Source organism: Thamnophis sirtalis, unplaced genomic scaffold, assembly GCF_051295495.1.
Source record: "Thamnophis sirtalis isolate CommonGarterSnake01/CBP01778 unplaced genomic scaffold, rThaSir2_p1.2 scaffold_11, whole genome shotgun sequence".
In the NCBI taxonomy this organism is placed as follows: Eukaryota; Metazoa; Chordata; class Lepidosauria; order Squamata; family Natricidae; genus Thamnophis; species Thamnophis sirtalis.
The window spans coordinates 46,977,224-47,002,307 of record NW_028261391.1 but is presented as its reverse complement, the minus strand read 5'-3'; the positions used below and the strand labels follow the sequence as shown (position 1 = coordinate 47,002,307).

General features: G+C 41.0%; 1 protein-coding gene across 4 annotated transcripts in view; it reads right to left on the bottom strand.

The window, feature by feature from the left end:
* SUFU (SUFU negative regulator of hedgehog signaling) overlaps positions 1–25,084 on the bottom strand; it is an 87,586-nt gene that overhangs the window by 11,381 nt on the left and 51,121 nt on the right. For 2 of the 4 annotated variants that reach the window (XM_014073177.2, XM_014073176.2), the window contains exons 9-10: positions 23,069–23,203; positions 21,730–21,868 (exon numbers count right to left, since the gene is read on the bottom strand). In XM_014073177.2, coding sequence (XP_013928652.1) covers positions 21,730–21,868; positions 23,069–23,203 — 274 coding nt within the window. Of the gene's footprint in view, positions 1–19,321; positions 19,692–21,729; positions 21,869–23,068; positions 23,204–25,084 lie in introns of those variants that run through there. The other 2 variants (XM_087725759.1, XM_087725758.1) reach the window with 2 other exon arrangements.

Sequence of the window (25,084 nt, the reverse complement as noted above, 5' to 3'; positions counted from 1 at the left end):
AGAGATAAGAAGACAGTTCGCCCGAACACCAAATTTCGAGCTAAGTTACCCAAACCCTTTTTTGACATGCTGGACGACTTTGAATTGCGAGACGCTTGGCGCGAGAGGCATGCAGAAGAATATGACTTTACCTTTTTTTCCAATAGACATCAATCTCTTTCAAGGATTGATTTTATACTAATTACAAATGATTTACTTTGTAGGGTGAAGAAGACAAAGATTATGGCGAGAGTTCTTTCAGATCATAATCCAGTCTGGATGGAATTGGGAAGGGTAGCCCAGGCAAGAAGGTCCTGGAGGTTGAATGAAAACTTATTTAGATATGAAAAGTATGTTAATGATTGTAAAAAATTGCTATCGGAATATTTTGTTCTCAATATGAACAAGGGTACATCTTTGGAATATGTATGGGATGCAAGCAAAGCGTATATGAGAGGAGTATTAATGAATATAAACAAAATACATAGAGACAAACAAGGGCAAAAACGAAAAGAATTGGAAGAGGAAATTAAAGGGAAAGAGTCAGAATTAACATTGAATCCAGGAGATACAAAGATTAGGGAAACAATTGCTATATTAAAATCTCAGTTTGATATGCTGATCTCCGACCAGGTAGCTACTAGTTTATTATATGCTAAACATAATACTTTCTGCAATGCAAATAAACCCGGTAGGTGGTTGGCTTATCAGATTAGAAAAAAAAGGAAAGCTCGAAATGTATCCAAATTGTGTTACAGAGGGAAGGAAGTGTTTCAACAGGAAGAGATTCAAAAGGTATTTTGGGAATTTTTTACAGAGTTGTATAAAGGGGATAAAATTAAGGACGGAGATATAGACAAATACCTAGATAAAGAGAAAATCCCCCTAGTTAGAGAAGAACATAGGCATAAGCTGAATCAACCTATAACCTCTGGGGAAATTTTGCAGGCAATTAAACAATTAAAGTTAGGGAAAGCACCAGGCACAGATGGTTTAACAGCTGTTTATTATAAAAATCTACAGTTAGAAATGGTAGAACCCCTCAGAGAACTATTCAATAAAATTCAATCGGGAGGGAAAGTGCCTCCTTCGTGGAAGACTGCGTTCATATCGTTGATACCCAAAGAAGACCAAGACCTTACCCAACCAAAAAATTACAGACCTATTTCATTACTCAATGTAGATTATAAAATTTTTACTAAAATATTAGCAAATAGGCTAATGGGGGTAATTCAACAACTGATACATACCGATCAAACTGGTTTTATACAGGGCAGACAGATGAAGGACAACGTTAGATTAATTATCAACGCTTTAGAATACCTGGGAAAGAACAATCAAATCCCGGCCGCATTCATATTTTTGGATGCGGAGAAAGCCTTTGATCGAGTTAATTGGCAATTCCTGCTGAAGACATTGCAAAAAATGCAGATAGGAGATGGCTTTTTACGGTCAATTGGTGCAATATATCAGCAGCAAACAGCCCAGATCATTGTCAATGGAAGTCTGACAGACTCCTTTCAAATTGAAAAAGGTACAAGACAGGGCTGTCCTCTGTCCCCATTATTGTTTATTATAACTTTGGAAATACTGTTGAATAAGATACGGGGCCTGGGCGGTCTAAAAGGGATTAAAATTAGACAGCAAGAATATAGAGTCCGTGCATTTGCGGATGATCTGGTTATAATATTGGAACAACCGCAGGAAACTAGTAGGGTATTATTGAATACGATCAATCAATATAGTCAAGTCTCGGGATTTAAAATAAATCTAGGAAAAACCAAAATAATAGCTATAAATATGACTATCAAACAGAAGGAAGAACTGGGGGCGATGCTAAGATGTGAGGTAGTTAAAAAAGTTAAATATCTTGGAGTTAATATTTTAATCTCAAATGGGAAATTATACAAGTATAATTATGAATCACTTTGGCATAGTACACAGTTGGAGTTGAAAAGGTGGGAAAAACTGCATTTGTCCTTGCTGGGTAGAATAGCGGCAGTAAAAATGAACATTTTACCAAAATTTTTATTTCTTTTTCAAATGTTACCAATACTTAAAAGAGATGCGAATCTTTTAGAATGGCAGAAGGGTATCAACAAATTTGTGTGGGCAGGAAAGAAGCCGAGGGTAAAGATGAAAATAATGCAAGATGCACGTGAAAGAGGAGGATTGAAATTACCTAACTTAAAATTATACTATGACGCAGTGGCATTATCTGCAATTAGTGATTGGATTCATCTAACTAATGATAGAATTTTGAATATCGAGGGATATGACTTGTTATATGGTTGGCATGCTTACCTGTTATTTAACAAAAAAACGGATAAGAAATTTAAAAATCACATCTTAAGAAATGCTTTATTGCGGGTTTGGAAAAAATATCAACATAAATTAAATGATAAAGTGCCCATGTGGGCAATTCCTAGACATGCAATTGAAAATATGAATGTAGAACAAAAACACGATAGAACCACCTATAGACAACTTCTTATCTCAGAAAGAGGGGTGATGGAACTAAAATCTTTAGAGGTACTTAAAGAAGAGAAGGTAGTTCAAACGTGGTTTCAGTATGGTCAACTACAGGCTAGGTGGAAAACAGATCAAAAAATTGGCTTTGTAAAAGTTGAGGATAATTTGTTTAAACAAATAAGAGATCAAAGCTCAATGCATATAAAGAGGATATATAATGTATTAGTACAGATGGATTCTGAAACGGAACTGATTAAGGATTGTATGATAAAATGGGCTCAGAATATCGAGGAACCAATATTGCTTGAAACATGGGAAAGAATCTGGGTAAGAAATGTGAAATTTACACAAGCACAAAACTTGAGAGAAAATTTTTATAAGATGTTTTATAGATGGCACCTAGATCCTAAAAAGCTTGCCTCTATGTATCCAAATGTTCAACCTAAATGTTGGAGATGTGGTTCTTGTGATGCTACATATTTTCATATATGGTGGACATGTCGTAATGTCAAGGCATTTTGAATAAAAATATGGTGGATCCTGCAAAACATCTTTAAAAGAAGGATAAAATTTACCCCCCAGTTGTTTTTACTGGGTATATGTATTGATTTTACAGCAGCAGAGACTAATTTGGTTCTGTATTTAATAACGGCAGCAAGACTCTTGGTGGCGCAGTATTGGAAGAAGAAAGATTTACCTACAATTCAAGAATGGACTTTGAAAGTTATGAACTTAGCCGAAATGGCCAAAATCTCAGCATATCTCAAAGAACATTCAAACGAGAGATATAAACGAGACTGGAAAAAATGGATTGATTACATAAAAAGTAAATATGGGACTAAGAAACTCCAGATAGCTTATGCTTAGTATCAGTAATAATTTAAATTGTTTAAAATTTGGGTAACAGTAAGAAGCTGAGTTCAATGTAGAGATATTTTAGATTTTTTTTTTTAGATTTTATTTAGCATTTATAGGCCGCCCTTTTCCCTGAGGGGACTCAGGGCGGCTTACAATAGTAAGGGAAGGGGAGTGAAAGACAAAATACAGGAAAAAAAATGTGAAATAACTAAAAAATACTAAAACACAACATTCACTCAGCATTCGGGAGGGGCAAGAGAATTTATCCCCAGGCCTGACGGGCTAGCCAGATCTTAAGGGCTGTGCGGAAGGCCTGGACTGTGGTCAGGGTACGAATCTCCACGGGGAGATTGTTCCATAGCGTCGGAGCAGCAACTGAGAAGGCTCTCCTCCGGGTAGTCGCCAGTCGGCACTGACTGGCGGATGGAATACGGAGGAGGCCCGCTCTATGCGATCTGATGGGACGCAGGGAGGTTATTGGCAGGAGGCGGTCTCTCAGATAGTCAGATCCACTACCATGGAGCGCTTTATGGGTGGTAAGTAAGACCTTGAATTGCACCCGGAGATCCACTGTCAGCCAGCGCAGCTCGCGGAGGATAGGTGTTATGTGGGCGAACCGAGGTGCGCCCATGATCACTCGCGCGGCCGCGTTCTGGACTAGCTGAAGTCTCCGGGTGCTCTTCAAGGGCAGCCCCATGTAGAGCACATTGCAGTATTCCAGCTTAGAGATCACAAGGGCTCGAGTGACTGTCGTGAGAGCCTCCCGATTCAGGTAGGGCCGCAACTGGCGCACCAGGCGAACCTGGGCAAATGCCCCCCTGGTCACAGCCGATAGATGGTGATCAAAACTCAGCTGTGAATCCAGGAGGACTCCCAAGTTGCGGACCCTATCTGAGGGGTATAAGTTTTGTCCCCCCAGCCTGATTGATGGTACGGTGGTCAAATTATTGGGAGGAAAACACAACAGCCACTCGGTCTTGTCTGGGTTGAGCACCAGTTTGTTTGCTCTCATCCAGTCTTTAACAGCTTCCAGACCCTGGTTCATCACGTCCACCACTTCATTGAGTTGGCACGGGGCGGACAGATACAATTGTGTATCGTCCGCATATTGGTGATACTTTATCCCGTGCCTCCGGATGATCTCGCCCAGCGGTTTCATGTATATGTTAAATAGGAGGGGGGACAAGACCGACCCCTGTGGCACCCCATATGTTAGGGGCCTCGGGGACGATCTCTGCCCACCCACCAACACCGACTGCGACCTGTCCGAGAGGTAGGAGGAGAACCACTGCAAGACAGTGCCGCCCACTCCCACCTCCCGCAGTCGTCGCAGAAGGATACCATGGTCGATGGTATCGAAAGCCGCTGAGAGGTCAAGGAGAACCAGGATGGACGCAAAGCCTCCATCCCTAGCTCTCCAGAGATCATCAGTCAATGCGACCAAAGCGGTTTCTGTGCTGTAACCTGGTCCGAAGCCGGACTGGAAGGGGTCCAGATAGTTTGCTTCCTCCAAGGTACGCTGATGCTGGAGGGCCACCACTTTCTCAACAACCTTCCCCACATAGGGAAGGTTGGAGACTGGACGGTAGTTGTTAAGAACAGCTGGATCCAAAGACGGTTTCTTTAGAAGGGGTCTCACCACCGCTGCCTTAAGCTCGGTGGGGAAGTGCCCCTCCCGAAGAGATGCCACAACAACTGCTTGGATCCAGCCTCGTGTCACCTCACTGCTGTTGGCAACCAGCCAGGAGGGACACGGGTCCAGTACACAAGTGGAGGTACTCACAGCTCGCATAGCCTTGTCCACATCCCCAGAGGCAACTTCCTGAAACTCAACCCAGAGATGGTTTGCCAAGTCTTTCCCCTGTGTCTCAGCTGGCTCTGCAAGAGTGGAGTCCAGGTCCGCTCGAAACCGGGCAACTTTGTCCGCCAAGAACTGAACATACTCCTCAGCCTTACCCTGTAAGGGGTCCCCCGTCTCCCTCCTATTTAGGAGGGAGCGGGTTATCCTAAACAGGGCGGCTGGGCGGGACTCGGCGGACGCTACCAAGGAGGCAATGTGTGTTCTTTTTGCCGATCTTAAAGCGCGAGTATACTCCTTGGTGCATGCTGTTACAAGTGCCCGGTTCAATTCGGACCTGTCTGATCTCCACAGGTGCTCTAGGCGTCTCCTCCGGCGCTTTATCTCCCGGAGCTCCTCGGTAAACCAAGGAGGCCTCCGGGGGCCGCTGACCCGGAGGGGCCGTAGTGGCGCAATCCGGTTTAGAGACCCCGAAGCTGCCGAGTGCCAGGCAGCGACAAGAGTCTCCACCGAACTGTGGGCGAGAGTATCTGGAATAACCCCAAGCTCCGTCTGGAACCTAACAGGGTCCATCAGTCACTTGGGGCGGAACCACCTGGTCGGTTCCTCCTCCCTACGGTGGGGGTTTGGCCTCCGGAAGTCTAGCCTCAGTAGGCAGTGGTCTGACCACGACAGGGGTATGATCTCATTACCCCTCAGACCAAGATCATAACTCCACTGCTCCGAGAGGAATACGAGGTCGAGCGTGTGACCCGCTGAGTGGGTTGGGCCTCGAATTACCTGAGTCAAGCCCATGGCTGTCATGGAAGCCATGAACTCCTGCGCTCCGTCAGAGCGTTCACCGAGCGAAGGCAAGTTGAAGTCCCCCAGAACTATAAGTCTAGGGAACTCAACTGCTAGCTCGGCTACTGACTCGAGGAGCGAGGGGAGGGCTGCTGCAACGCAGTTGGGAGGCAGGTACGTAAGCAGCAAACCCACTTGACCCATGAGGTCCAGCTTCACCAGCAGGGACTCACACCCGACAAGCTCCGGAGCAGGGATCCTACGAGGTACTAAAGACTCCCGGACTACAATAGCCACACCGCCACCCCTTCCCTGGGCTCTCGGCTGGTGTAGCACCTGAAATCCGGCTGGGCACATCTCAACGAGGGGGACTCCTCCCTCCGTGCCCAGCCATGTTTCAGTAATACATGCCAGGTCTGCGCCCTCATCGGTTATCAAGTCCCGGATGAGGGGGGCCTTATGAACCACAGACCTGGCATTTAGCGACAGCAGCCTGAGACCAGGGTCCTGATCACTCGCGCCATCTGACCTTGGAGTGGGACTCCTAGGGCCGGAAGGAGGGATCTCTGTAATATAGCGAACCCTCCTTCCCCAATGATGGCCTGCCCTAAAGTCCCCGCCATATCTGCCTCTCCCTGTTATGACCGCAATGCTCCGACCCTCTCCCGTGGATATGGCCCCCCCAACCACCCCAGTGGCCCCCATATAACCCGCCAGGTCCTCCGAATCATTCATACTCAAACTCTCACACAAGCAGTCCTCACTAATAGAATTAAAACACAAATACAGCTAAATAAAATAAAAGTGAGATCATTCATACAACCAGACAATCCCATGCACTCAACATACCAGTTAAAATTAGAAAATGATAGGGTTGCGCAGGTTCAAGATAGTATTAAGTTCGTAGCAGTCCAACGTATTAATCCACCCTCTCCTGAGGGGGGGGGTCACACCCTAATGGGGGGCTCCACTCTTCTCCTTCTTCTATGCCCCAAAGAAAAGTCCACAACTGGAAGGTCAAAGTTCGATAGTATACAAGGCAGTCGTGTGTAATAAAGGGGAGGCAAAAATGCCTGATGTTTATAAACAAAGATTGTTCAGTCTTATTCCCCTTAAAGTCCCAGAAGAAATCAGCGAACCACATAGGAGAAAGTCTCTTTCCTAGGGTTATATAATGTCCATAGTCCGGTGGGCCAAGATCTAAAACTGGCCCCAGCTGCTCAAGGCAAAGGGGAGGAAAATGATGGTTTTCTTGATGCCCAAACCTTGTCCCTACTGCTGCCATCATCTGTTGTTCCCAATATTCCTAATAAACAGTAACAAAGGAATAATAATTAAGGCAGCTGCGATGGTAAATGGGACAAGGCTGGGGGGAGGGAGGGGCGTCCAGACCTTCTTCCTCCTCAGATCGAAACGTCCTATTTCGGGCTCCGTCTTCCGTCCTCCGTTCAGTCCCCTAGCCAAACAGGCAAGCGGCCCAGGGACCCTAGGAGTGGACAGGCAGCTGGCAGCAGAGTCAACAGGATAAAACGGGAGGGGGATGTCCGAGGGGGGGGGGCTACGAGCTGGTAAACGCAGCCAATCACCCCAACCACCCCAACCACAACTCCCAATGGTCTTTAACAAGTTAATCCTCGCCTTCAAGATGGTAAGATGGTAAAAAATTAGTTAATTAAGCCCCCCAAGCTCTCCGTACCACTCCAAGCCTGTCCCGACCAGCAGGGAGGGGGGGAGCGCCGAGAAGTTGCAAAACGCTGAAATTATCAGCGCGGCGTCGCCTTCAAGATGTTAAAAAGATGGTAAAAAGATGGTAAAAAAAGATGGTAAAAATTAATTAATTGAGCCCCCTAAGCTCTCCGCACCATTCCAAGCCTGTCACGACCAGCAGGGAGGGGGAGAGCCGAGAAGTTGCAAACGCTGAGATTATCAGCGCGGCGTCGCCATCTTCTCTCCCGCGCCGCAGTCGCCGAACCAAGCCGCCGCAGTTCGTTACTCAGGGAGACAGCCACAAGCAGTTACCAGTAAAATGCTGAGCCTTGTAAAAATCCTGGGACCAAATCCTTCCAGGGGGCTCCGTTGGTAGTACGAATAGACACCGGAGGCTCTAGATATTTTTAGTCTTTAGCACTGGCTTCTGAGGAACAAGAAGCCAGGCAGCCATTTTAGACTGTGATTGTTCAAAAGTTATACCACGTATGGTCTTTGGGAAGTCGGGGGGAGGGAAGGGAGGTGGGGATTTAGGGGGAGGGGGGAGGGGGGAAATACAATATGTATTAAATTCCATGATTGTATTTGTATACTGTGGCTTTTCAATGTTAGTGCGAAAATAGAACAAACCGAATATACTGGAAGGTAATAGATACCGAAGGAAAGAGTCGAGTGAAAGAAGAAGGAGGGTGGAGAGGGTGAGAGAGAGGAGGAGGAGAAGGGAGGGAGGGAATGGAGAGGGAACGATAGGGTTAAGGTTAGAAAGAAGGGGAGGGGAAGTAGGCGTAGAGGGGTGTGCGAGAAGGAAGAATGAAAGTTGGAGGGGGTTGAAAGAGGGTGTATGGCGGGCCAAGGTGGTATACTGGGTTTGTATTGTAGAGGGCATTTTCTATATTCAATGTTATATGCCCTGATTAAGCACAGTGAATATGTGATTGTATAGAATGAAAACATAATATATATATATATATATATATATATATATATATATATATATATATATATATATATATATATATATATATATATATATATATATATATATATATATATATATATATATATATATATATATATATATATATATATATATATATATATATATATATATAAACTCTTTAGTTTCTGTACTGCTCTTGCAGTGGTGATACCACATTATAAATAGACATTTCATACATTTGATCAGCATATTAAAGGTGACATTTGTAGCAAATCATATCACAAGCTGCTATTTCACATTTTCCAGGTTTTCTTTTTCAAACTCATCAGCATGTGGTGAGAATATTTAAGACCTTTTAGCTACAGAATACCATGGGAAGAAAGCCTATTTTTTCAATGCATTAAAAAAAATCTTTGAAGTAATTATGAAAAAAACCCCGATAAACTCAGGCCAAACTACTGTGACATGCATTTTCAAAACTAGTCTGTAACTATGACAGAAGATCAAAGAGCATTTGCGATAGAACTTTTGAAATGTAAAAACATAACTCAGGTAAACTGTGCAAATAGCTCCTACCATGATTACTCAACTGATTCCTCATGCAGGAACATAGTTCTGCCTTTATATGAAGATCTTGCAAAGCACCCTAGTTTTTGCAAAGATGAAAAAAGTCCCATAAAAAGTGTTCACATGGGGTGCTTTCCTTGAGAAGTGGATTATCAAAGACTTGGTTACCTGGGCTAGGTATCTCTAGAACAGCGTATTATGTACACAGCTCTATTCAAACAACATACTTGAATAGGGAAACAAATGTATAGTATCCCTCTTTTCACAATCTTTCTAGGTTGAGGGGAAAAAGATTCAAAACTGCTATTTGGCTTAATCATATGGGAAAGCCTGTGTGTTAGAAGGCTGTTCTCAAAAGGTCCGAGTTCCGGACCTAAACCAGCATTAAGATGCCATGCATTTGGAGTTTTATGGGGTTTGACAGCTGCTTCAGAGATGTTTCTGTGCTTCCCAGAGCCAAATGCCCACATAAATTCCCTTCAATTTTTCCCATCAAGGACGGAAAAGACAAAGAAATACCAGGATTTATGTTGCCAGTCAAATGAGCAAGAGAATAACCTGTAAATCAAGGATTCTGAAAGTCTGGTTAAAGCATAACCAATTGTATATTGAAAATGGGCTTCAGGGATACCTGTAGCAGGGCATGAATTGCTATTTGTCCCTTTGCAAGTGGCATCTGGAGAAATATTACCACTGTACCAAGAGGTTCTATTTAACTATCATGGCTAATATTGATTGACAACTCTATCTTCCATAAATTTCTCAAAGCTACGTAATTCTACAAAATAGATCTGGTTTGTATTATACTTTTTAAAATCTTTTCTCAATCCGCTGTCAAAAAAATTGACTTCTCTATTTTGCTCTGTATGTTTTTCTTTTTTTCCTAAACGTAAAAGCCCTGATATATTCTGCTTTCTTTATCAGGAAAATGTTACAATATCATGGCCATTTCAGTTGTCCTCTTCTGTATTTTTCCCAACTCTACAATGAGGTTGAAATGCACCCAGTTTGCATTGCTTGTACACTTCCCTAAGATATCCAATACACTTGGTATATTTTGTATTCACACTACTATTTATCTCTTTCCATTGTAAAGATGGTTTCTGCTTTCTTTCTTGTTCTTAATTGCTAATTCATAAGAAAATCTGACAGTTTATTTCCCAACTGCTAAATTCACTTTCCTGTTTTCAGTGATACTTCTATCAAAAATGTTCTGAGTTTTTGTCTACAATATTGACTAAATAATATGTGCCCATTATAAAACAACAATTATTATTCATGTGCAATCTAATCCAATGGCCCACAATAATAAAGGAGATACAAAGTTATATAACATCCAATATTAATCCTAAAATCAATGCATTGTAATGTAATATAACTTATTGATCTAATTTACTAAGAAAACCAGATAACCAAAAAACCTAGATAATTAGACTTTATAAAGTAAAAGATTATGAACATTCAGTTCCAAAAGCCCTCTAAACAGTACAGTTTTCTGGTTTCAGCACACTTCTTCATTAAAAATGGGAGTCAATAGCCTTCCTCTGAGGACTGCCTTGCTCCCGTTGAGTCAGGTTGGAGCAGACAATTCCATAGTGTGTGTGTGTGTGTGTGTGTGTGTGTGTGTGTGTGTGTTTGTGTTGCAGGATACGTGCACGTACCTGTGTGAGAGTGCTGCTGCTTGGGATGATGCTTCTCTGAAGTGTGTGCGGTGATCTAAGACAGAAACCTTGTGACGCTATGATATAACAGCCTGACAGTCACTCCTTTTGCAATGCAAGGTTTAGAGCCAAGGTGGCGCAGTGGTTAAATGCAGCACTGCAGGCTACTTCAGCTGACTGTAGTTCTACAGTTCGGCTGTTCAAATCTCACCGGCTCAGGGTTGACTCAGCCTTCCATCCTTCCGAGGTGGGTAAAATGAGGACCCGGATTGTTGTTGGGGGCAATATGCTGACTCTGTAAACCGCTTAGAGAGGGCTGAAAGCCCCATGAAGCGGTATATAAGCCTAACTGCTATTGCTATTGCTATTGCTATTATTTTTGTATCTTTCCAGAGACAGAGAAACGTGGCCAAATTTCCTTACAGTTATTCCCTGGGTGTGGGGGTTTGGAAGTGGGGATGGGGTAGAGGGAGGGGAGAGAGAAAGAAAGAAAGAGATGAGAGAGAGGGAGGGAGGGAGGGAGGGAGGGAGGAGAGTTCACAGGAGCAGGTAGGCAGGGTCACATTGCAGCTCTGCATTGTAATGGGCTCCAGGAGGAGGAGGGGACACAGTTTCCCCCATTGTGAAGCACACTTTCACTCTGCTGTGCAAGGCACTGCGAGAGCAGCGGGCCAGCCATGGAGGGGATATTGGGTCTTCCCCCTGCCCCCCAGCAAAAGGAAAGCCAGTTGGGCTTCTCTTCCTAGAAGCCCCGCTACCCTTCCCCTTGCATCCTTAACCCTACTACCCCCCCCCCCATTCAATACCACTTCGGGACACAGGAGCGCACGTGGAAATGCATGTTGGGTGACATCGAAGTGTGCCTCCTGACCCTCTGGTGCTCAGCCCATAACTCTCCACACTCGTCCAAGGCCTGGATTGCTGAGGAGGGGGGAGAGGCTCTGATGCCTCTGCTTCCCCCACCACCACCATGGCGCCAGCTTCCTCAAAGATGCAAGAATGTTTCAAAGGCAGCGGCTCATATCTGGAGGTGCTGAACAGTGTCCCGGTGCAAAAGCCAGGCCAGGCCTCCCCACCATTCGACTCACCAATGGGGATGCTTCTGCCGGGCCAGCTGCTACGCCTCCCACTAGGCTTTTTTGCTCATCACTCAGTCGGGGAGGGGAGCACTTCCCCAAGCCACCCCCTTCTTTCTCTTGGCTTCACTGACAAGGGAGGAGGAAAGCCAGGCCTGGGGGATGGCCCCCACCCCTCAAGATCTGCCCCTGCCATTCTCTTCCAGACCGCTTTGCTGATGGCAACAGCAAATTCCACAAAGGTGGAATCCTGTTGCTGCACAAAGGAAAGTACAGGGGTGCTTTGCTCCTGCACTAAGGCGATGCCCATCACCGCCATCACGACAGTGCAACAGCTCTTTCATCCCTCTGCCACAGAGCCACAGGGAGCCGCAGCAGAGGGGTAAAAGAGCTGCATGTGGCTCTAGAGCTGCGGGTTGCCGACACCCGCCATAGACAATATTTGATTTGAACTTGGAATATCACAGGTACCCAGTGCAATCTTGCAACATAGATGTCAAACAGACAAGTCCCTGTCAGCATGCACAGAGCTACATTTTGGATCACCTGCAGTTGTCAAGGGGTATTTAGAGGCAGCTCTATGAGGAACAAACTGCAGAAGCTCAAGTGTTAAGTCACTGTAGCCAGATGCAAAAAACAAGGCATGCAGAGTGCTTGGGAGGCCTGCAGAGTGCAAAAACCTTTTTTTTTTAAATTTACCTCTTCAAAATCATGGTGCGTCTTATACTCCTGTGAGTCTTATAATCCAAAAATATGATATGTTTTTGTTAACAGACCTTCCTGAAACCCAAATATTCTTTTTAAAAAAGTATGTGTTTCATATTGCTTGATCCAAATTTTGGAACATCAAAGGGCTGTTAATGATTATATAAGAAGCAGGACTTCCCTTTTGATATCTATAATTTAAATTCATAGAATTCATTACTACTTGTAAAATTCAATTTTGGTTTTGCTGAGAGATAATGGAGCAAATTTTCTCAATCAATTCACTATAACTGCAAAACATGAGAAATCAATCTATCAAAAACCTTTTAATGTATAGAGAAGACATACTTATATTTTGAAATAATTTGCTTTACAATGCAGAAGAACTATAACTTGCTTATAACTGAAATTCTTTCATTGATTGCCTATAAATATGTGCAGTTCCTATATACAAATTCATACATATGTCTTATGCATCTTTCAATGCCTGATCAGGATATTCCAGGAATAAGAAACTTTTGGTGGACCTCATACCCTTTTCCTAAATTATATCCAATTGCAGTCATACTGACTAAATGGGGCAGAGGAGGAAAAAAGGAGAGGATGGAAAATAAAATACGTATTTTAATTTAACAACCTCAAATTGGAAGAGTTATGACATACACAGATCAGTACTACAGAAGCTGTTGAGATAAGCAACAGGATCCTTTCATCTAGATATCTATGAATCACAGAGATATGATTCAATTTTTCCCCCCAGAATTTATTTTATTTTTTCCTCTTACATAGCATTTTAAGTATACATTCATATAGTTGTTATTCTTCTATACATTTATCATTCTTATACATTTGTTATTTCATTTAATAGGTTATAATATACAGTTTGGGTTGCTTTATTTACCATCCTTTTTTCCTGTTGTAACACCACCTCATTTTCCCTTTCTTTTCTCCCTCCCTCCTTTCTCTACTTTCTTCCTTCTTCCTCTCCTTCCCCTTTCTCCTCCCTTTGCCTTTCTCCCACTCCTCCTCTTCCTCTTCCCCTTCCTACCCTCTCTCCTTCTCTTCCTCTCCCTTCCATCCATTTCTCCTCTTTCTTCTTTCCCCCATCTTCCTTTCATGTTCTCCTCCTTTCTCTCTTTCTTTTCTATTATTGTAGGTGTCTCTTTCCGGCCTCAGTTTATATTTCCTTGGGATGGTATTTCCACAGACCCAAATATAATTGATATCATTTCTTATTCCCTTACCTTCGCTAATCTATCCTAGCTATATTGTCCTCCCTTTTATATCTTGCTTTTGGATGTATACTTATATATTTAATATTTTCTTTTCTGATTTCCCCTTCTCCCCCACCCTTTCCATTTAACAGTGCCTCATCTGGGTTCTATATCTTCTCCCTATTTTCTTTTCTAGTTTCCTTTCTCTAGCCAGAATGTTCCCCATGTCTTGAAGTACTCTGATTCCTTTTTATCCTTTATTTTCATTGTCAACCTATTCATCTTTGCACAATCTAATATCTTTTTTATTATCTCTTCATCTGTTGGTAGCTTATTTGATTTCCAAATTTTGGGCAAATATAATTCTTGCTGCTGTAGTTACATGTATAATCAAATAGGTATCCTCTTTCTTGAATTTCTCTTGGATAATACCTAATAAGAATATCTCTGGTCTAAATTTCTTGCTGTAACATTTTCTTTAACCATACTCTTATCTTAGTCCAATATTCCCTTGCTTCTGCACATGTCCACCACATATGATAGTAGGAGCCTATTGCTTGTTGACGCTTCCAACAATTCGCTAATTTGTCTTTAGACATCTTTGCTAATTTTCCAGGTGTCATGTGCCATCTATAAAACATTTTGTATAAGTTTTCTTTATAGGCCGTTGACATGGTTAATTTATAGTTCCTTTCCCATAGTTATTGCCACTTTTCTAGCTCAATCGTGTGGCCAAAATTCTTTGCCCAAGTTAACATTGTATCTTTAACCACTTCTTCTTCTAAGCTAGCTCTTAATAGGTAGCTATATAGTTTCTTAATTATTTTTTCTTCCGTTCCCATAAATATCTTATCCAGCTCCAAAGTTCCTAAGTTAAAATCGTATTCCCTTTTATCTTTTTCATTATCTTGCTTGCATTTGCAATCGTGGAAACCATCATATATCAATCCCTTGTTTTTCTAATTCTTGTTTTTGTTTTAATTCCCCCTTTTTGTTAAAATATCTTTTTATCTAATGATATTTTTTGTACTACTAATATTTGGATGTGTCAATGCTTCCATTGTTGAAATACTACATTGGTATTACTAAATAGTATTTCCCTTTCACTTTTTCCCATATTGTTAACAATCCATTCCTTACATAATGTCTTTGAAAATAGCCATGTACCTTACTTTTACCATACCACAAAAAGCATACCAACCTAGTTGCAAATTGTGACCTTCCAATGTCAATAATCTTGTATTACTCAGAAGAATCCATTCTTTCATCCAAGCTAATCCCACTGCTTGATAATACAATTCTAAATTTGGTAATCTAAATCCACCTCAAATTCTTGCATCTTGCAACATTTTTATATTAATTCTTGCTTCCCCCCCCCTGCCATATATATTTCCCCACTATTTTGTTCATACTTTCAAAGAATCTTTTCTCCAATTTTATCGGTATTGCTTGGAATAGAGATAGCAATCTTGGTAAGTATATTCATCTTTATTACTGCTATTTTTCCCATCAATGATAATTGTAGGTTTTTCCATCTTTCCAAATCTATTTCTATTTGTGTTCTCACCTTATAATAGTTATCCTCCTTTAGTGTTACACACTTTGATGTCAATTGAATACCCAAATATTTCACATTTTTCACCACCTGTATATCCAGTTTCCCCATCAACTCTCTTTTCTGTTTTTCTGTCATATTTTTCACCAAAATTTTTGTTTTATCTTTATTGATCTTCAAGCCCGCTACTTCTCCATATTCTTCTATTATTTCAACTAGTTTGGGCCCTGTTTCTATTGGATCTTCCATAATAAACACCAAATCATCTGCAAATGCTTGTAGCTTATATTCTTCTTTCTTAACTATGATTCAATCTTGAGTTGGTAGATTCAGAAAATCACACCAGCAACTTAACCAAGTCTGCCTAATGAATGAAGCACTTCATGGGAATCAAGCATCCAATCTGTTTTATAAAAGCAGATGACTGAGTTCAAGTTGTCACCCTGAATAATTACTGCAGCAAAATGTGTCATGTACAGCTGCTGAAGATTACATGGCCTTTGTGGAGTGTCTAATAATGAAAGGGACAAGTAATAGAGTATGAAAACAAGAATTCACTTGGAGGGTGTTTGGGTGAGGCAGGGAACTCACGGCTCATAACACAGAGTTGGATACTCATACCATAGAGTTGTGCATTTCTGGAAAAACTCTTTGTTCTTTGCCAGGAGAAGTGATTGCCTTTACAAACATTCAATACGTTAACCATACCAGAGTACTGTAGTTGTATAATCTGATTTTAAAAAAGCAGAGAAAAACATGTCTTCATATTGAATTCATATCTAGCTTTCAGCAAAAAGATTAGGTGCTTCTTTTTAAATTCTTATAGAAATCCAAATAAACCTATTCAATCTGAAAGTAGAAAAATTATCTGCTGTGCTTCCAAAGGATACTGCAACCAGAAATAGGGTCTTTCAACAGATGAATGGGACAAATAATCAGCGATTAAAGGGATTTCTTGGCCAATGTACAGAAAATCAAACATTGGCCCCTTGATACCTTGTGAGCAGATTTTTTTTTTAAAAAAAACACCTTTTCAATAAAATGATTATGTATGGGGGTGTAACATTATTGTGTAACAATAATAGAAAACCAGAAAACTCCATTAATGTACAGATTAGCCCTCATCTTACAACAGGACAAGAGATTCCATTCGGGTTGAGGATATTGCATGAGGTGCAGTGTGGTTTGGGGAAAATGTGCAGGGGTGCATGACTGGTCAGAGCAAGCACAGAGGGGCTGGATGAGGGTGCACCAATGGGGAGACTTATGACCATCCCTGCCAGTTTCCTCCCTGACTTTTCTTTCCCTTAACAGGGAAAGTTGTAAATGACAATCATCAAGTGATGCAGGTGCTTAGCAACTGGTCATAAGTAAAAACAGGTTGTCAAGCACCCAGACTGCAATCCCATGGCCATGGGATGCTGGTACAACCAGGAACTCTGAGAACTGCTCATAACCACCATTCATTCAGTGCCTTCATCACATTGAACAGTACCTGAACAAATGGATATAGGTCCAAGACTACCTGTATTTAGAAAACAATAGCATAGCTGTCAAAAGACACCCTGAGAAATAAATGGAACAATCTCTAAGCTTTTAATAAAAGAAGTATTGCTAGAACTGATATTGCAGAAAGTTGGGGTTTTCCCTATTTGTACAGCAAAAGACCAGACAAGTACCATAATCTATTTCTGATCACATCACTTGTCACTATCAGCTCCCAGTTAAAATACCTTTAATTTATCATAAAGAATATATCACCCATTTTGAACAATGAAAATCTGCACTTATAGCTATGAGTGAAAGAACAGTCTTTGCTTTTAGATAGGATCCTAATCTAACACAGGAATTTATTAGAAACAAATGATGTTAACAGACACAGTAACAATCAAAGTGCTGACGTATCTGGACAAAATTCCATAATTTTTTCCCATGTGTTTTTGAATGAAAAATATTATGAGGAAACCAATGGGGAAACAGAGAATCTATGAATGTCACTTTGCCTGTTTGGTGACAGTATCCTTCCTGCTGTCACTGATTAAACACTCTACTATTAATATCTGAGCAAACCTTTGGTTCTCAACAATGGTGTATTTCAAATGAAAAGTCTTCAAAAGTGCCACAGCTTCTGCTGCTTTCTATGCAGCAAATGTCAATCTAGATATTGCAGAAAACTGCATTGTCTTAGAACATACAGGGAGGAGGGCTGAAGATATTTATTTCATGCAATGGGCTACAAGAACCTGAGCTTTCCTAATCACAAGTTTCTGCTCCTTACAAGTGATCCTACTTTCCGTGAACCATAAGAACCTGCTGTGTGAAGTAGAGATTATTCTCCTTTGTACAACTAATCTTAATCATTAAATTAGTTAGGCAAAAAAAGCCAAGATGCTTACTTAGTGAACAAAAAAATAAAAATGTAAAATTGTTGTTTCTTTTTTAATTAAAAATATAGGCTATTTAGAGCTACTAAAATTTGAAAGACATTCTAGAATCAAGCCACATTCTTTTTTTTTAAGTTTCTTATGGCACCTAGAAGAAAATAGGATGCTTTGCTTGACATCATGCAGGAAATGATGTATATAAAGTCACAAGTTCTGGGAAAGCTATTAACTGTGAAATGTTTTCCTCCAGATCTCCTTACTGGAACAGGCCTAGTGCACAATATGTTAAATCATTTCTCCACCATAATCAGGAGCCCCTGGGTGGTATTAGACAAATCCTGGGGTGTAGGCCCCCCATTTCAGCTGTGTCCACCATTTTAGTCTAGCTGTGCCAAAAACAAAATGGTGGTTCACGCTCTTTCTAACGGTCCATGGAGGCCCTATAGGCACTGTGGCACAGAATGACAGGTAGAGCTATGGGCCTGGGTGGTTTGGGATGCTCCCCTGTCTCCCTTCCACAGTGCGCTCCTCTGACAGTCCAGCGTGGTCTCAAACCGTCAGAAAGCGCCGACGAAGCCCAATTGAGGCGAGTCAAAGGGCTGGTGCTAGTGATGGCGTGGCTCAGCAGACTGCTTAGAAGCGGTGTGCTAGCTTTTTAAAAACGCCCGGCTCTTTCTCTCTCTGCTCCTGCAATCTCGGGTCGCTAGGAGCGGCACCAGTGATGACCGGCCAGCCATGGTCTCTTCTCCTTCGTCGGCTTGGACACAGAGCCTCCTGAGTGACAAATCACGAGAGCCGACGGCACTGCGAAGAACACTGCATCTGCACAGTTGCAAGGGAGCCTCCGATCTCGGCCTCAGCAGCCTCTGCAAGAGCTGTCAGTTGCCAGAAGCAGCAGCCATGCTGTGAGTTATTAAGCGGGGAATGACCATCCAAGAGCGCTGTGCTCTCTCCCACTCTGGCTGTGCCTCAGGCCAGCAGGCGCTGGTCTGTACGAGCTGAGACCTACCAGCCTTTTTGCTCCAGCCTTGGCTGACAACAGCAAGGTGACAGTTGCAATTGATTTTTTTTAACTCTTTGCCAAGAATAACAGAAATGTTCCGTATAATTAATCTTTTCAAATCAGTCAGAAATTAATCTCGTCAGGAGAAATGTGATGACACGACCGTCCTCAAAGTGGACTGAGTCGAAAAGCTGGGTAAGGCTAGCAACAAGTGGCGTGTCTTAACTATCTTTAATCAGACTCAGTCTAATCGGACGGACAATGTCAACCCATGTATGGATTCTATCTCCACCTCTATTGAGCAGTGTACAGATCTTAATTTTCTATTTGAATCAACTGTCTTTTCTCAAGACTAACTATACTCATCTCTTAAAGCCTATATTTCTAATCCTCTAATTATTTTTGCTGCCCTTTTCTGAACTTGAACTTTTCTTAAACTGTGATACACAGAATTGACACTGTACTCAAAGTGAAATACTATTTACCTCTAATTCAGAATTAGAACATACAGTTTTGCAGTCATATCAGACTGCTGGCCTATAATCAATTTGTATTTTATTTACACACACACACACCAGTATTCTAATGTATTTTTCATTTTTACCATTATTAAACCAAGTATTTGATAATGGCACATTTTATTAGTTTATCATTTATTATCTGAGTTTATATGACTATTAATATAAGACTTTTCAGTCCACAGATTCAGCAGTTAATCTTCCATTAGAGTAATTAAGTTTCAAAAATGCAAAGACAATTCATAATACAAAGATAGCTGACTATAATAAAATTATCTTTTCTTACATTGTACTTAAGTATGTTACAGTACAGGAGTCCATACTTTTGGAACTCTACTTTCTTCATCCTTCTGCCCATATCTGCTCAGAGCAGCACAAACTATATGCATGTTTTCTGTTGATAGATTAAGCAGCTTTTGATTAGACCAGACCTCTTGGAGACTTCAGTCAGCATAACTAATAATATCTTGACTAGACATTCAAAAAGTTATAGTTCAACAGGTTGAAGAAGAGATGATTAAAGTACAAATTATTATATGATGGGATCTCTAATTTCTTGAGAAGAACAAAGATAAAGCTGAAATGACTCCTACATAACAGTATCTTTTTGCGATGTGAAAATTATCTAAATGATTGCCTTCTTATATAAGAACCAATTAATCAATGGACATCACCAAACTCAACTTCTTTAAGGAGGATGAGTATCAGAAGGGAGCTTGATTTGTTTAAAAAATACCTTGAGAACATTCATGGTAAAACAGAGTATAAATATGAATAATTAAATACTTGCTCTCTACCCTACTTTTATTTATTAAAATTAATGAATGTAAGTCAGTTATTAATGGCCATTAATGCAAGATATGTATTGAATGCAAAATGTCCCTAATTCAATTTCAAGTAGCAATTAATAAGACAAACCTCTGCTTGAAACCCAAGTTACTACTACCAAGTCAGAAGAGATCTGATCTCCTGGTAAGACAGCTTTTTTATATTTCATAGCATTGAATCTACTTTGTAATGCTTAGCTTGTTATTTCTGTGTCAGAGTTACCAAGCATCTTAGTGATTTAGGAAGAACACTGGGGACAATGAATTACTGAATTTTGCTCCTAATTTAGGCTGGTTTGAATCATGAAGAATGAGTGGGATAAGTATAGATTCTAAGTCTCTTGACTGAGACATGGGTTGAATTCTTCCCCGCATTCACATGGCTTATCATAATACAGATAATGGAATGCAGTTTTCTTCAGTTCTAACTAAATTAAAAAGCAGCATTGTCAAGTGGTGTATAAAACCTATTAAGGTAGCCTTTCAAGAAAAAAGCACCGTGTTAATAATTTCAGACTATCCTTTAACTATTATGAAAAATAGTGCTACAGATATTTGTACATTCTAAGCGGTAATTCCTTGTGCTAATTCCAATAAAGCTACAGAAAACATAATCAGAACACGGACCTACTTTAAATGTGTACTTGAAAATTCAGTTTCACATAAAACAAACCAAAGACACTCTAGTGAAAAATATAAACAGGTCATTATTTGTGGCAACGTTAACATATAAAATACTTATAGAAGTAAAAAAATAAATTTAACTTTGGAAACCGTGTTAAATTAGAAATAGCTGTACAATAAGGTTTCTTGATTTTTTAAAAAATTAGATAAGGATTATATACTTAAACTCTCAGCTTTTGGAAGTTTATCTGGAAAAGAAAAAGCTTAGGAATATATGGCCTTGGAGCCACATATACCATAATTCAATTACTTCAAATAATTCCTCACAAGACTGTTTGCTGAGTCTGCTACTTTATCCTGTGTTTTAGTTCTATTTCCTGTCTTGATTAGTTACCCTGGGAAATGCAAAAAGTCACAACAGAAGGAATTTACAAAAGATGAAGCGACATATTCAATGCACAGAATTCCCAAGATTAATCAAATATAAAACAAAAGATAGAAAGTAATAGTAGTAGTGTGTTTTGTGGAACCATAACTACTTTTCTAGAAAACTGTTTTAAAATGCTACCATTGCTTCTTTTAAGGGAAGAAGGAAAAATTCTCCACATCCTTAAAAATAGGCCTCTTCATGTTATCCTAAAGATGTTTTGCAAGGCTACTTGTTTTGATTTTCTTTTTGAGTTTTTAATAGGTTCAAATATTGTAGCCTTGCCTTTTCAATTGCTGCATACTGTTTGAAAACAACAGTGATTATAATAGGCAACTGCATTGCAGTGGTGGGAAAAAGAATTAGAAGATGCAGAGTTTGTAAAATGTTCTGGGATTTGGGAAGAGAAAATTGCTGTTTACATAGAGAAGAGTATTAAAAACTGCCATTTCTTTTTAGCTTATAATTCTTCTTTCTAAATACTTAAAAATGATAAAAGACTGCAAAAACATTCTTGGCCTAAAAATAATACAGCAAAACCAAAAAAATGGCTATGAAAGACTTAAAAGCATCTGAAACAAAATGGGACAATGGTTCTTATTCAGAAATACAAAATATACAAATAAAATACCTGTAACCAGGGTCCATGTGCTGCATATGGATGCTCCTCTGTAGCAAAGGCCCCTTCAACTCCTGTAGATACAAAAGTGATTGCTGTATCTCCTGTAATACTTTTGTATGTAAAGTGCCGACCATGTAATAATCTGCCTCTGAAACAATAAACAAAAAAATGACTTTCAAATCAATGCAGTCTTCCCATGTGGCACTCTGTCACGTCATGTACTCCTCAATACATATAATATTTTAGGTCCATAATTTTAAAGTTCAAAATACAAAAAATGAAATAGAGGCAAGGGAAAGAAACAACTATAATTTGAATACAGTAATTAAGGCTCTAGTGGATTGGATAAAAAAAGAAAATTCATCTAAGTTCCAATACACACAAACTATAAACTCAATGACTTGTATCATAGAACAAACCACTTTCACAGTACAATGACTGATGAAATGAAAGAGATGCAGTTAAATGAAAGAAATTCTATATCTCACCTACATTTCTCTCTTCCAGACACATTCCATCTAAATGTAATATATGCTTCTTCATAAACAAACTAAATATATTTAATAGCAAATTAAGATAATATATGTGATAGGAAGATTTCCTAAGGTTACCAGGAAAATTCTCTATTTTAGAATTCAAGTAAAAATCTATAATAATCTAATTATGCAGCAAAATACAAGATTGTATTGTGGTATTATAACAGTCAGTTCAGACACTTGAGACTTGACATATAAGAGTTAACCAAAGCCTTGAAATGCAGACAGTCCTCAGGTTACAATGACAATTAGGACCAGACTACTGTCGCTAAGCAATGCAATATAAAGTATGATGCAGTTACTGTCAGTTACCAATGGCAATCCAGACAGTCCCGCTTGCTGTCTTAACGGCAAAATACACACTAGGAGGCCCCACACAGGCCCCATACAAGTTGGGGAAGGGGGGACTGAGGTGCAAGTGCAGGGAGGCCACAGGAAAGAGAGTGTGGGTTGCACAAAACAAAGCGTCTTGTCCTTTCAAAGACTTTATACAGCCATTTCAAGGTCTTCCCCTGTTGTTTGAATATGTATGCTTTCAGGGAAGATATCTGCACTGGGATTACTATTGTAGTAAAGCAATAAGTTTCTTGAAGCATCATGCCAAATTTTTGAGCTGCAGCACTTTCACATTTTGAACAAGGGCACATTGCTCATTTCATGCCGTGCCCTCTGAACTGCACTCCTGAACCCCAATAGGCATTTAATATTACATGGTTAAATGCTTTGTAATACTCAGTTTATCTTTTTAAATCTGGTTGAAGAGACAGAATGGTCCTTACAGCGTCTCATACAAAAACTAACATTCTACTCACCTTAAGCAAAGTGGAATTAATGCTCCTGATTCCTGGTTGAATTTTAGGTGCACACTCTCAAGCTGTCTTGTGCGAATCAGTTCATGAGGAATGATTGCTGCTGAGCTGTCACTTTCTAAACTGTCCTTACGACTCCTAAATCAAAGAAAGTATAACATTTTATCCCACCTTTTACCGTAAATATATTTTTGGTCAACTCAAGGAGGAGATTACACTTAATATTCCTGCCCCCTATTTTCACCACCACCACTATCCTATTAGGGTACATTGAGGAAGAAGAGAGAGGGGGGGGGGAGAGGGAGAGGGAGGGAGGGAGGGAGGGAGAGAGGGAGAGGGAGAGAGAGAGAGAGAGAGGGGGGAGAGAGAGAGAGAGAGAGAGAGAGAGAGAGAGAGAGAGAGAGAGAGAGAGAGAGAGAGAGAGAGAGAGAGAGAGAGAGAGAGAGAGAGAGAGAGAGAGAGAGAGAGAGAGAGAGATGTATTTTACAAAATATATATGTGGCCTCTATATCAGATCTGCGTGTAACAAATCTAATTTCATACATGACCTGATTGTGAGTGAGATTGCAGACAAGGTACACATCTCTAAATCCCTGTTGTAGAGTCCCTTTTGCTGAAGTTTCACCGTTTTATTTTTTTTATATAATAATTTTATTATTAATTATTATCTGTGACTTCAGTTCTGCCATGGATCTGCCACTACCTGGCTGGGGAAAGCAGTAAGAGAATATTGAGAGCTGGGTCTGGGGTATACTTAATACTTCACAGGAAAGTTGCACTTTTGATATCTCTGAAACTTGTGCTAAATATTTTTTAAAAAAACTGTCTAATCCATTCCAACCAATGGAAGTAATAATTCATTTAAGTAAGATTTAGTTGGGATTTCTATATATTATTAGTAAAAAGGAGTCTGGACTTGAATTTTCTTAATGGTTAATGTTATCCTATATAGCAGCGAAAGCGAACCTTTTTTGGCTCGCGTGCCATAAGCGGGGGAAGTGCAGGGGGGTCGTGTGTGGGCATGCCGCACCCATAATGCAATGCATGATCCACAGCGCGCATGCACACATGACAGGCACGACTCCCCATTTTTTGCATGCTTTTTTCGCCCTCCCCAGGCTCTAGAGACTTTATAGGAGCCTGGGGAGGGGGAAAACAGCCTCCCCCGTCACCCCGGAGGCTCTCTGGAGGCTTCAGGAGCTTCCTGGAGTGCAAAAACCTGGCCCTACAGGCAAACCGGAAATTCGGGAACAGACTTCCAGTTTGCTTGTAAGGCTGTTTTTAGTCCTCCACAGCCTTCAGGGACTTTCAGGAGGCTTTCCTGAAGGCTCCAGAGGACTTAAAACAGCCCTACGAGCAAACCGGAAGTGACTTCCTGTTTGTTCGTAGGGTCATTTTTTCTCCTCCAGAGCCTTCAGGAAAGCCTCCGGAAGGCCCCTGAAGGCTCCAGAGGGCTTAAACCAGCCCTATGAGCAAACCGGAAGTTCATTCCTGAACTTCTGGTTTGCCTGTAGGGCCGGTTTTTTGCACTCCGGAGGCTTCAGGCTAGCTACTGAAGCCTCCGGAGGGCCTCCGGGGCGGAGGGAGGCCTGTTTTTGCCCTCCCCAGGATATAAAGCCTCTGGAGCCCGGGGAGGGCGAAAAATGGCTTTAAAAAAGGCTGAACTCAGCTGGCCAGCGCGCGCATGTGTGCTGGCCAGCTGACAGGGCAATGCCTAACGTGCCCTGACAAATGGCTCCGCGTGCCACCTGTGGCACGCGTGTCATAGGGTCACCATCCAGGCTATATAGAATAAAATAAAATAACAGAGTTGGAAGGAACCTTGGATGTCTTCTAGTCCAACTCCCTGATTAGGCAGGAAACTCTACACCACTTCAGACAAATGATTATCCAAACTGTTCTTAAAATCTTCCAGTGTTGAAGCATTCACAACTTCTGGAGTCAAGTTGTTCCACTGATTGTTTTAGCTGACAGGAAATTTCTCCTTAGTTCTAGGTTGCTTCTCTCCTTGAATAGTTT